This window comes from Microcaecilia unicolor, unplaced genomic scaffold, assembly GCF_901765095.1.
Source record: "Microcaecilia unicolor unplaced genomic scaffold, aMicUni1.1, whole genome shotgun sequence".
In the NCBI taxonomy this organism is placed as follows: Eukaryota; Metazoa; Chordata; class Amphibia; order Gymnophiona; family Siphonopidae; genus Microcaecilia; species Microcaecilia unicolor.
The window spans coordinates 83,682-96,519 of NW_021963284.1; the positions used below are offsets into that span (position 1 = coordinate 83,682).

Genomic DNA, 12,838 nt, shown 5'->3' on the forward strand with positions numbered 1-12,838 from the left:
TAGTGAGAGAAAAAGTACATAATAAAAAATAAACATAAAAATATACTTACTAAATTAGCCTGAACATAGACGGTAAAGAATAGAACTTGCTTTAAGTAAAATATAACTTATTATTGGCAAGTTTGCAATCAGATGTCTATTCTCATATTTACAATAACTAAGCTTCTGTAACAAATGTATGATTGGCTAATTGTGAATCTCTTCATGTGAACTTCAGGATCAGGTAACTCCCAACTTAGTTTATCTGGGGAACAAGTACCCTGAAGGTTTAGCCTTGCATCTTGCAGCCTGTCTGATAAAGAGCAGTTATAGGGCTAAACGATATCTATGTACAAAGACCAAAAGGTGCTTTTAAATATCAACTTGAATATAATCATATATTCTGTATTCGTCCCTGGTAGTGATTACCTTGGAAATGTATTCCCAACAGGGAGGGGGTGGAAAATTTACAAGTTATTTATACAGATTTTTTATTGAACTCGTTAAACTGCTGTTCTCCTACAGTACTATACAATGCTCTTTTTTTATTTATTTAGAAAAAGATGACCCTAAGAACAGTAATGCAGAGACACATAAATGGAAGCTCAGTGAGAAGCCTGAAGAGGAAAAGATGTTCTCAGAAAGAGAGAAAGAAGAGACTTCGTCCTGTTCTGACCGGGGAGAAAAGGGAAAAAATCAAAATAAACTAAAACCTTCAACAGGAGCCTCAGCAACGTGTCAACATTGTACCAGTAATATCACACAAACAGTGGAAGAACAGACAAACCAGATGAGAGTTCAGAAATGTTTGTGTGATGGATGTGAGATAATCCTTAATGATCATTTAACTCTGAAATCACATCAGAGATCCGATACTGAAGAGAGACCATATACAGGTACGGACTGTGGGAAAACCTTCAGTCAAAAGAGAGAACTACAGCAACAGCAGAAAACATACATAAGAGAGACACACTGTATAGGTTCCGAGTGTGGGAAAGATTTCAGTAGGAAGAAAGAGAAACATGAGAACAATAATAAAGAAACTAGAGTGTGTACAACGACAGTAGATGAAAAAACCTTTATCAATAAAGGAAGCATTACAAAATACCAGAAAAATGACACTGATGAGGGATTATCTTCATGTCCTAGTTGTGACAAAAACTTAAATCAGGAAGAAAATGTCATAAGAAATGCAAAATTCCACCCAGAAGAGATACTAGTTTCAAGTGCTGAATGTAAGAAAAATTTCAGCCACAGAGAAGCATTCACAGATCATAAAACACCTCAGGCTGGTGAAGAATCAATGAGTACTACTAAATCTGAAAAAGTCTTTTGCAGAAAGACAGACCTCTCAAACTACCAGAAAATTCAGAAAAATGAGAGCTTGTGTACTTCTGCTGACAGTGGTACAAGTGCTTGTTGGAAAAGAAACCTCCCAGTGCACAAGAGAATCCACACAGGAGTGAAACCGTTTATCTGCACTGAGTGTAATAAAAGCTTCAGTCGGAAGGGACACCTCACAAAACACCAGATAATCCACTTAGGAGTGAAGCCATTTAGATGTTCTGAGTGTAGTAAAACCTTCACTGAGAAGGAAAAACTCACCATTCATCAGAATATCCACTCAGGAGTAAAACTATTTCCATGCACTGAGTGTGGCAAGTGCTTTAGGTTGAAGAGATACATGATAAAGCACCAGAAAATCCACACTGGATTGCAGCCTTTTACATGTACTGAGTGTGGTATAAGCTTTACTGTGAAAGGATCACTCAGAAGACACTGGAGAATCCACACAGGAATGACACCATTCTTCTGCAGTGAGTGTAATAAAAGCTTCAGTCGGAAAACAAGCCTCACAGAACACCAGAGAATCCATACAGGAATGAAACCATTCATCTGCAGTGAGTGTAATAAAAGCTTTACTCATAAAACAAGCTTCACAAAACACCAGAGAATCCACACAGGAATGACACCATTCATTTGCAGTGAGTGTAATAAAAGCTTCAGTCAGAAAACAAGCCTCACAGAACACCAGAGAATCCACACAGGAATGAAACCATTCATCTGCAGTGAGTGTAAATAAAAGCTTCAATCATAAAACAAGCCTCACAAAACACCAGAGAATCCACACAGGAATGAAACCATTCATCTGCACTGAGTGTAATAAAAGCTTCAGGCAGAAGGGAAACCTCATAATACACCAGAGAATCCACACTGGAATAAAATCATTCATCTGCAGTGAGTGTCATAAAAGCTTCAGGCAGAAGGGAAGCCTCACAATACACCAGAGAATCCACACTGGAATGAAACCATTCATCTGCAGTGAGTGTAATAAAAGCTTCAGTCGGAAAACAAGCCTCACAGAACACCAGAGAATTCACACAGGAATGAAACCATTCATCTGCACTGAGTGTAATAGATGCTTCAGTCAGAAGGTACACCTCACAAAACACCAGAGAATCCACACAGGAATGAAACCATTCATCTGCACTGAGTGTAATAGACGCTTCATTCAGAAGGTACACCTCACAATACACCAGAGAATCCACACAGGAATGAAACCATTCATCTGCAGTGAGTGTAATAAAAGCTTCATTCATAAAACAAGCCTCACAGAACACCAGAGAATTCACACAGGAATTAAACCATTCCATTTGCACTGAGTGTAATAGACGCTTCAGTCAGAAGGTACACCTCACAAAACACCAGAGAATCCACATAGGAATGAAACCATTCATCTGCACTGAGTGTAATAAAAGCTTCACTCATAAAACAAGCCTCACAGAACACCAGAGAATCCACACAGGAGTGAAACCGTTTATCTGCACTGAGTGTAATAAAAGCTTCAGTCGGAAGGGACACCTCAAAATAACACCAGAGAATCCATAGGAGCCAACTTTTCAAAATTTTTGGGGGTGCTGAATTTTTTTTTAACAGGTGGTGCTTTCCCCCGTCCACTCCGTCCCCCTCCCTGCCCCCCTCCCTCTCCCTCCTCCAAATTCCAGGCCCCCCTCTCCTCCAAGTGCCAGTCCCAACCTCGCCGGTCTGTCGTTGCCTTCCTGCATGCCACCCAGAATTTTAAAACTCATCTTACCTCAGGGTCCTGGCGGCAGCAGTGAAAGGCGTCGGGCTCGGTACTTCAGCCTTCCCTTCTCTCTCAGCTCTGGTCACGCCCTTGCGGAAACAGAAAATGAGAGTGGGACTAGAGCTGAGAGAGAAGGGAAGGGGTAGAAATATACTGTCACTTGCTCTCAGTAAAATACAGGCCAATGGCTCAGGCTAGGAGCTAGGCCTCTTAAAAATCATCTCTGACACAAAATACATTTCACTGCAGCAAAAGCTGAAGTGAGTTCCCAGAGAGCTGACAAGGGAGGGGGACTTTGCTCTTGTCAATAATGCTGGGACTGGCACCTGTGAGAAGTCATGAGCGAAGATGTTTTGGCTAATGGAAGATAGTAGTGGGTCAGGTGCAAGTAGAGAAGGGAGGGGGAACTGAGGAGGGCAAAATGACCTGTGAAGTCATTTCTTCACAGATGTTGCCCTGAACATATTTTGTTTATACTTAGAGTTTGGGAACATGCAAAGTCACTCTTATCAACTGACTAGTAAAAAAGCCCCGTTTCTGATGCAAATGAAACGGGGGCTAGCAATGTTTTCTTCTGTGTGCATGTGGGAGTGTGTGTGTCCCTGCCCTCTGGCCTCTCTCCCCTCCCCCCTCTGAGTCCTTCACTGTTACAGAGCCAGCGATTTGATTTCGTGCTCTGCTGTTTTCCTTCATTGACTGTGTTACAGAGAGGTCGGGGCAGACACTCATAGGGAAACCGGATATCTCGCCCCCTTCACACTTCCGGCTGGAGGCTTCATAGAACGTTGGTGTTGCTTTTTATATAGAGAGATAAGGGCCAAGAGCACTGGTGAGAAAGTTAGGGTCCATTGGAATGAATAGGGTCAAAATGGTATAAAAAGGGCAGTCTGAAGGGTATCAAAAAAGAAGACTCCAGAAGGCTAGAGAGAGAGGACGTGTCGTGAAATGCTGTTCCACCATGTGAATGCCTGATCTGCCTGTACTGTCTTTGGGTAAGATATTGATGCTAATAAACTATATTACTATATCTACTGAATACAGGGTTTCTTTCTAATTGTGGAGCTTGCTACTGCCTAGACTGTGTAAAACCGTCATGAGCAGATACAAGGTCAGGGTAATTAAGTATTTAGAGGGGATATGTAATCCTTTTCAGGATAGTAGAAAGCCCATGGCTTCCACTGCCCAAACGGATTTGGCAGACCCAATTATATTCAATGGCTGAAGCCCCAAGCCTGCTCGCCTTTCACTGCTGCCGCCGGGACCCCGAAGTAAGATGAGTTTTAAAATTCTGGGCGGCATGCAGGAAGGCAAGGACTGACCGGTGGAGAACTGAGGGAGAAGAGGGCGGGCACCAGGCAGGTGGGCTGGCTGGAAAGGGAACTTCTGACGGGTGCAGAGATGGTCCTAGGGTTTCTGGTGCCCTCCTGCAGCCTATTAGTCGGTGCCCCTACCCATCCAGGGATGGGATCACTATGGCTCTGCCCCTACGGTAGTCACACCCCTTTTACCAGCCATGGCTTCATTGAAAATATTACACCAGTATAGAAGAAAAATAACGTGGTTTTTTTTCATTATAAATAATTTCTGTAAGCTGTTACAGCTCCATTATACTCTAAATGGCACAAACCAAATTAGCATACAGACCATGAATTATGAGAACAGACAGTCTTGCCAACTCTGAAAAACAATGTGTTAGCAAAATCTCAGGCTCTAACAAACAGATCCCTATTCAGGCATTTGGCCTTGCAGTCACACATGCAGAACAGAGATAGCCCCTCTTCAAATTCTTCAAAAATTAACCTGAAATCCTAAGAAGTTAGACCCTGCATGCAGCACAGTACCAGACAAACAGAAAGAAACACGTTGCTATACATTGCAAAATAAGACAGCAGATGTGGCGGATGTAAATTCTCAAAGTGGACATATTCCAAACACTAAATGAAAATAAAATGATTTTTTTTCTACCTTTGTTGTCTGGTGACTTTGTTTTTCTGATCATGCTGGCCCAGTATCTGATTCTGCTGCTATCTTAACTCAGTTTCCAGGGCTTCCTTTCCATTTATTTCTTTACTTTCCTCCTTTCTTCTTCATTTCTTGCTCTATATCCATAAGTAAAAGCTGGGTCCTCCTCTCTCCCCCTGCCCCCCTCCATCCATCCATATCCAGCAATTCTCCTCTCTCCCCTGTCCTCCTCTCCATGTCCAGCAATTTCTCCACTCTCCCTGGGCCCTGTCCTCCCATCCATGTCCATCCATGCTCCTCTCTCCCTTGCCCCCCTCTATCCATCCATATCCAGCAATTCTCCTCTCTCCCATCCCCCTCTCCATATCCAGCAATTTCTCCACTCTCCCTGGGCCCTGCCCTCCCATCCATGTCCATCGATGCTCCTCTCTCCCCTGCCCACCTCCATCCATCCATCCATATCAAGCAATTCTCTTTCCTCCCCTCCCCTCCATGTCCAACTATTTCTCCGCTCTCCCTGGGCCGTGCCCTCCCATCCATGTCCATCGATGCTCCTCTCTCCCCTGCCCCCCTCCATCCATCCATATCCAGCAATTCTCCTCTCTCCCCTGCCCTCCTCTCCATGTCCAGCAATTTCTCCACTCTCCCTGGGCCTTTCCCTCCCATCCTTGTCCATCGATGCACCTCTGTCCCCTGCCCATCTCCATCCATCCATATCAGGCAATTCTCCTCCCTCTTCTCCATGTCCAGCAATTTCTCCACTCTCCCTGGGCCCTGTCCTCCCATCCATGTCCATCAATGCTCCTCTCTCCCCTGCCCACCTCCATCCATCCATATCAAGCAATTCTCCTTCCTCCCCTGCCCTCCCCTCCATGTCCAGCAATTTCTCCTCTCTCCCCGGGCCCTGCCCTCCCATCAATGTCCATCGATGCTCCTCTGTCCCCTGACCACCTCCATCCATCCATCTCAAGCAATTCTCCTCCCCTGTACAGCAATTTCTCCTCTCTCCCTGGCAGTGGCGTTCCGATGCTGACACCCGGGGCGGATCGCCGATGCGCCCCCCCCCGGGTGCAGCGCGACCCCCCCCCCGACGAAATGACACCTCTCCCCCCCGCCCGGCTAAATGACACCCCCCCCCCGGTGCATGCCGCTGGGGGGGGGGGGTGCCGCAGTGCGCGCCTGTTGCCCTATCTCCGAGTTCATTGACAAGGAAACACTCACTATGCACCAGAATAGCCACTGAGAAGTAAAACCATTTCCATGTACTGACTGGCAAATGCTTCAGGTTGAAGAAATTCATGATAATGCACTAGAGAATTCACACAGGAGTGAAGCCATTTTTTTTGTTACATTTGTACCCCGCACTTTCCCACTCATGGCAGGCTCAGTGCGGCTTACATATTGTATACAGGTACTTATTTGTACCTGGGGCAATGGAGGGTTAAGTGACTTGCCCAGAGTCACAAGGAGCTGCCTGTGCCTGAAGTGGGAATCAAACTCAGTTCCCCAGGACCAGAGTCACATGCAATGAGTGTAATAAAAGCTTCTGTTAGAAGGTAAACCTCAAGAACCTACAGAAATGATTAGTAGTAGTAGAAACCACTGAATGATCCACACAGGAAGGTACATATAAATATCTAGGAGTGGAGGGAGAAACAACTAGAAAGCTGAAATGGCCGAGAGAAAAAAATCAGTAATGACTATTATAGGATTCTTCCTGCACTCTCATATTGTTTTGATATTTCAGACTGGCCTCTTAAACACCTGCAAAAACTAGGGGGCCCTTTTACTAAGCTGCGTAGACGCCTACGAGCACCCAATGTGTGCCAATTTGAAGTCATCACCTGGCTACCGCGTGGCCTGGGCAGTAATTTCAATTTTTACGTGTGTCCACTATGCGCGTCAGAAAATTATTTCTATTTTTGGTGCATGGCGGAAACTGGGCGGTAATTGTCATTATACGCACGTAGACTGTTACCACCCTGTTAACGCTTGAGACCCTACCACTAAGTCAATGGGTGGCCAATTTTTATTTTGATGAAGTCAAGGACTTCTTTATGGAGCAGCTGGTTCAGGAACCAACAAGAGGGGGTACAGTTCTAGACCTAGTGCTTAGTGGCGCATGATCTGGTTCAGGAGGTAATGTTGCTGGAGACACTTAATAACAGTGATCATAACATGATCAGATTTGATATAAGGTCTGTAGTAAATATATGCAGGAATCCAATATGTTAGTATTTAACTTTCTAAAAGGAGACTATGATAAAATGAGAAGGGTGAAAAAAAAACTTAGAGGAGCAGCTGCTAAAAATTACATCGGGGGAGGGGGCAGAGCAATATGGCTGAGAGGACACATGAGAATCTGCTTTATCAAGCCTTCTAAGCATAAGGGTAAGGTGAGGTTTTATCCCCCTGAAGCCACCTCTGCCCCTCTTGGTCAACTGAAGTTGGATTCATTTGTGCTCCCGCAGCGGGCAGGAAATAAGGATGAGATCTCAGCTCAGCACTGGACACAGGAAGAGTCCCAGCTTTCAGGAGAGACATCTTTGTTCCCCTCAGACCAGGTTGCTCCACCACTTTGACAACTGCAGACTATGGAGGAGGCTGTGAAGACTCCAAAGAAAGATGTGACGTCTTCAGCAGCCGCCGTGGGGGTTTCTCCTGGGTCAAGCCACCGGTCCTTGTTTCTGACTTATCCCTTTTTGTTGGATGGATATTTTGTTTTGTTCACCTACTGGCACCTTTGGATCGTGTGTTTCCTTTTATCTTTAGGTCTCCCCCCTGGATAACCTGTACCCATATGTTTTAGGATCGGCCGAGACAAACGCTGCGATATTCTTACCCTTATAGATCTCGCTCTTTAATTTACTTAGAGGGGCATAATCGAACGCAAACGCCTATCTCCATGGGCGTTTATCTCCGAGAATGGGTCCGTGAAGGGGCGGACCGAACCGTATTTTCAAAAAAATGGACGTTTTTGAGCTGGGCGTTTGTTTTTTTTTAGCGATAATGGAAACTAAAAACGCCCAGCTCAAAAACGTCCTAATCCGAGCCATTTGATCATGGGAGGGGCCAGGATTCATAGTACACTGGCCCCCCTGATATGCCAGGACACCAACTGGGCACCCTAGAGGTCAGTGCAGTGGACTTCAGAAAAAGCTCCCACATGCATAGCTCCCTTACCACAGGTGCTGAGCACCCAACCCCCCTCCCCCAAAACTCACTACCCACAAATGTACACTACCATAGCTCTTAGGCGTGAAGGGGGCACCTACATGTGGGTACAGTGGGTTTTGGAGGCCTCCCATTTACCAGCACAAGTGTTACAGGTGGGGGGGATGGGCCTGGGTCCACCTGGCTGAAGTGCACTGCAGTACCCACTAAAAGTGCTCCAGGGACCTGCATACACGCAGGCCTCTAGGACTTGTTGTTGCTATATAACATTGGCACAGCAGTTGACACCTAAAGACTAATCTCTCCGAAAACGTCCTTTATTGGAATAAGCACGCTTACTCACAGTTAACTGCAGATCAGAGGTTGTGCCCCACTGGCAACGAGTCTCCCTGGTACTGAGATTAGCAGTAGGTCAGAGCTGGCAGAATGCTGTACAATGCCCTCTTTCAGCCACATTCAAGGTAAGAACTCAGTTCTCTAACGTGGCTAACACATGAAAGGGATCTAAAACTGGCTTACATAAATGGCCACTACCTCATGGACTACCGGAAACAAAACTGGACACACTCTGACCCAGTTAGCAGGGGGAAAAGCACCATGGGAGTACAGCCTACCAACTACCAACATCGTGAGCATTTACCACAAGCTAGTGGAATTACGGAGCCCAATACCCTACACCCACCACAATGCATTGCTGATGTGATTCTGCAGTGCACATAACAGAAAAGGTGTCAAACTCACCTGAGAGCCACATCAGAACCAGGGAAAGGCTGTCAGAGGATAGAACACATTCTGCTGTCATGGAGGTGGGTACAGCATTTGAGGCTGGAAAATAAAGTTTTTAAAGTGGGGTTTTTTTGGTGGGAGGGGGTTAGTGACCACTGGGGGAGTCCGGGGAGGTCATCCCCGATTCCCTCCAGTAGTCATCTGGGCAGTTGGGGCACTTTTTGGGACTTGTTCGTGAAAAAAAAAAGGGTCCAAAAAAAGTGACCCAAAATCGCGGTAAACACGCCTTTTTTTTCGATTATCAGCTGAAGATGCCCATCTCTCCTCAGCCGATAACCACGCCCCAGTCCCGCCTCCACCACGCCTCTGACACGCTCCCGTAAACTTTATTCGTTCCTGCGACGGATTGCAGTTGGAAACGCCCAAAATCGGCTTTCGATTATACCGATTTGGGCGCCCACGGGAGAAAGACCGATTTGGGCGCCCACGGGAGAAAGACGCCTATCTCCCGATTTGGGTTGCAATATAGGCGTTTTTCTCGTTCGATTATAAGCAGGTTAGTCACCCAAAGGAGGATTCCACTCACCTTCTTTGCTCAGAAAAATCATAAAGTCTGTATCATGATAAAGACAGCGCTCTTGAAAAGTGTCAAGGATCCTGTACAGTTCTAACCTGCATGCCCAGTTTTTAAAGAGCTTATGAAGATGTTAGTGTTACCCAGTGGTGCAGAGAGTAACTGCAGAAAGGCAGTATGTCAAATCCCATTCCCTTTCCTCTCCTACACCTCAACAGTGGAGGAGTGGCCTAGTGGTTAGGGTGGTGAACTTTGGTCCTGAGGAACTGAGTTCGATTCCCACTTCAGGCACAGGCAGCTCCTTGTGACTCTGGGCAAGTCACTTAACCCTCCATTGCCCCATGTAAGCCGCATTGAGCCTGCCATGAGTGGGAAAGGGCAGGGTACAAATGTAACAAAAATAAAATAGATACTATTGGAGATTCTACATGGAATGTTGCGCAATTTAGGGGAAGCCTAAGTGGACTCCAACAACGTGTGGCATGCAAGTTAAGTTATAGTTTTTTCATTTTTTGTATTTTGAGCACATATACATTTTTTGAGCACTGTTGGTAGTGTTTGCAAATATCACAGCCTTCATTAATAGTTTATTAAGGGATGACCCGATGAAGAGAGACTATGCTACTAGGCAAATAATATGAAATAGCCGTAAAGTAGTATTTTCCCAGGGCTCCCTATTATAACTTTAACCAAATAGTTGGCTTGTGATTTGTTTGCATACACTCAGGCCTTATCTTTGGTTTTGTGATTTGCGTGTTTGATTATTCCAAGGATTTTGTGATTTTGGAGATTTTGAGTGGTTTCAGCTATTCCACTAGTAACATTCCATGCAGAAGGCTGCGCAGGCTTCTGTTTCTGTGAGTCTGACGTCCTGCACGTATGTGCAGGACGTCAGACTCACAGAAGCGGAAGCCTGCGCGGCCACATTGGTGATCTGCAAGGGCCGACTTCTAGTGGAATAGCAACATTCCACGTAGAATCTCAAATAGTAGCAACAGTGAAGGAGTGGCCTAGTGGTTAGGGTGGTGGACTTTGGTCCTGAGGAACTGAGTTCGATTCCCACTTCAGGCACAGGCAGCTCCTTGTGACTCTGGGCAAGTCACTTAACCCTCCATTGCCCCATGTAAGCTGCATTGAGCCTGCCATGAGTGGGAAAGCGCAGGGTAAAAATAAAAAATGATCATTAAAATTGTTTCAAATTCCCTTCCTTTACAACCATTTTTAAATCTGTTTTCTACTCCTGCACCTTTGGCCTCTTCATTTTGTGAATGTTTTCAAAGTCTGTCAAAACAATGTAGTATTTCTTCTCAAAAAGCATGGGAAAAAGATACTGGTGAACATTTGTCAAACAAAGAATGGTCTCTCTCCTGGTTAAATGGCCTGAGATCCTCCCTTTCGTTTCACTCTGGGCTCCTTTTACAAAGGCGCGCTGAGAAGTGGCTTGTGGTAGTGTAGGCGTGGGTTTTGGCCATGGCAGAATCATTTTTCAGTGCACCTGTAAAAAAGGCCTTTTTTTCAGGAAAAAGGACTTGCGGCAAAATCAAAATTGCCGTGTGTCCAATTTGGGTCTCTGACCTTACTGCCAGCCCTAGACCTAGCGGTAAAGAATATGGCCGGTAATGACCTACGCACATCAGATGCCACTTGGCGCGCATCTGCTATGTGCGTTCAAAAATAAAAAATATTTTAAAGACCCTCGTATCGGACATGCGCCAAAAATGAAGCTACCGAAAGAGCCAGGTGATAGTCCATTTGGGCATGCATAGGCGCCTACGCGTCTTAGTAAAAGGGGCCCTCAATGTTTATATATATTTTTTTTTTTTTAATTTGCATGAAGTCTTTATTGTCAAATTAAAGAATCAATACAGAATGCAACAGAAAACCATTATACACAAGTACATAATTCAAAACACGGCAAAAAAAACACTCAGGAATAATGCTCCAAACTGCAACGAACAGCACAGTAGAACTTCATTATTTTATAAACTTTCAAAATTTCCCCCCCCCCCCCAGAATCCCCCAAATCCCTCCTCCCACCGTCCCCCCAGCCTATTAAGACCACCCAACCACCTAGTTACCAGTCTCTGTCCTCAGTTATACTAAACATGTTTGAGGAAAGGCTCCCAGATCGCATGCCACCTACAAGTTTGGTTACGCCGCTCCGCTAGAAGCCTTTCCATCTCACAAACATACCTTAATTTAGAAAGCCATCTCGCTATTGGAGGAGTCTGAGATACTTTCCAACAGGAAGCTATTACAATCCTAGCTGCACTTGTTGCATACCTCGTCAATATCTGCTGATCATGTGAAAGGCTTGCCTCCTTAGCCGAGAACAGGAAAAAGGCAGGGCTCCAAGGAATAGGGCATCCCATCCATTTCTGTAAACGATTCTGAATGGATTTCCAGAATGCCCGTATCTTTGCACACATCCACCACATATGCCCCATAGTGCCCTTAACCCCGCAACCCCTCCAGCACTCACCAGACAAGGTAGGGTATATGCGCCGAAGGCGCTCCGGCGTCAAATACCACCGAAACAGCACCTTGATAGCATTTTCCTTGAAGGGTACATGAGTGGACACTCCCACCGCTGCCCTTTCTATCCTCTCCCACTCAGCCTCCGAAATCTCCATGCCCAGCTCCCTCCGCCAGCCTCCTCTGTGAAGTGTGTATCGTGGCGCCTGCAGTCTAATGCAACTGTATAAGCGAGATATTAAGCCACTCGTCGCTGCATGCCCTTCACATATTGCTTCCATAGGCAACTTTTCCCTGGCCACCACCTCCTTGATTGCCCGTGTAGTGAGGAAATGGGTTACTTGTCGATATGCAAATTCATCCCTTCCCACTACCGGGAATCGGGCCACAGCTTCATCAAAGGACAACAATGAGTTGCCCTCAAACAGCTGTCCCCAGGTTCTCAGACCCTCTCCATACCATCTGGTGAACACTCCTGTTTCGGTCCCAGGGTAAAACATTGGATTAAATGCTATCGGGGACAGACGCGATAGCATACATTTTTTCCGGGGAAAGATACTGTCCCAATATGAGAGCGTTACCTGGATGGCCGGACATGCCCCCTCCCCAATTGATCTAAACGAGCTGGGAAGCCACATCAACGTCCCAAGTGGTCTCGGGCCTACAGACTGCTGTTCTATGTGTACCCATTGTTTGTCGGGATACTCCTGGAACCATTCAATGGCTGCGCTTGCTTGGGCTGCTCGGTAGTACCAGGTCAGATTAGGTACCCCCAACCCTCCCCATCTTTTATCCTGATATAAAAGAGATCGCGATAAACGTGGCCTCTTCCCTGCCCAAATAAAACGTACAATACGATCTTG

General features: G+C 45.7%; 1 protein-coding gene across 1 annotated transcript; it reads left to right on the top strand.

The window, feature by feature from the left end:
- Nucleotides 1-2,180: 2,180 nt before the first annotated feature.
- Nucleotides 2,181-7,608, top strand: LOC115459147 (gastrula zinc finger protein XlCGF8.2DB-like; the record flags this gene model as incomplete). Its single annotated transcript, XM_030189020.1, is given in 4 exon segments — nt 2,181-2,633; nt 2,635-2,850; nt 2,852-2,870; nt 7,445-7,608. Coding segments are annotated over 4 exon segments (852 nt in total), but the record flags the coding sequence as incomplete, so codon positions are not given.
- Nucleotides 7,609-12,838: the final 5,230 nt, after the last annotated feature.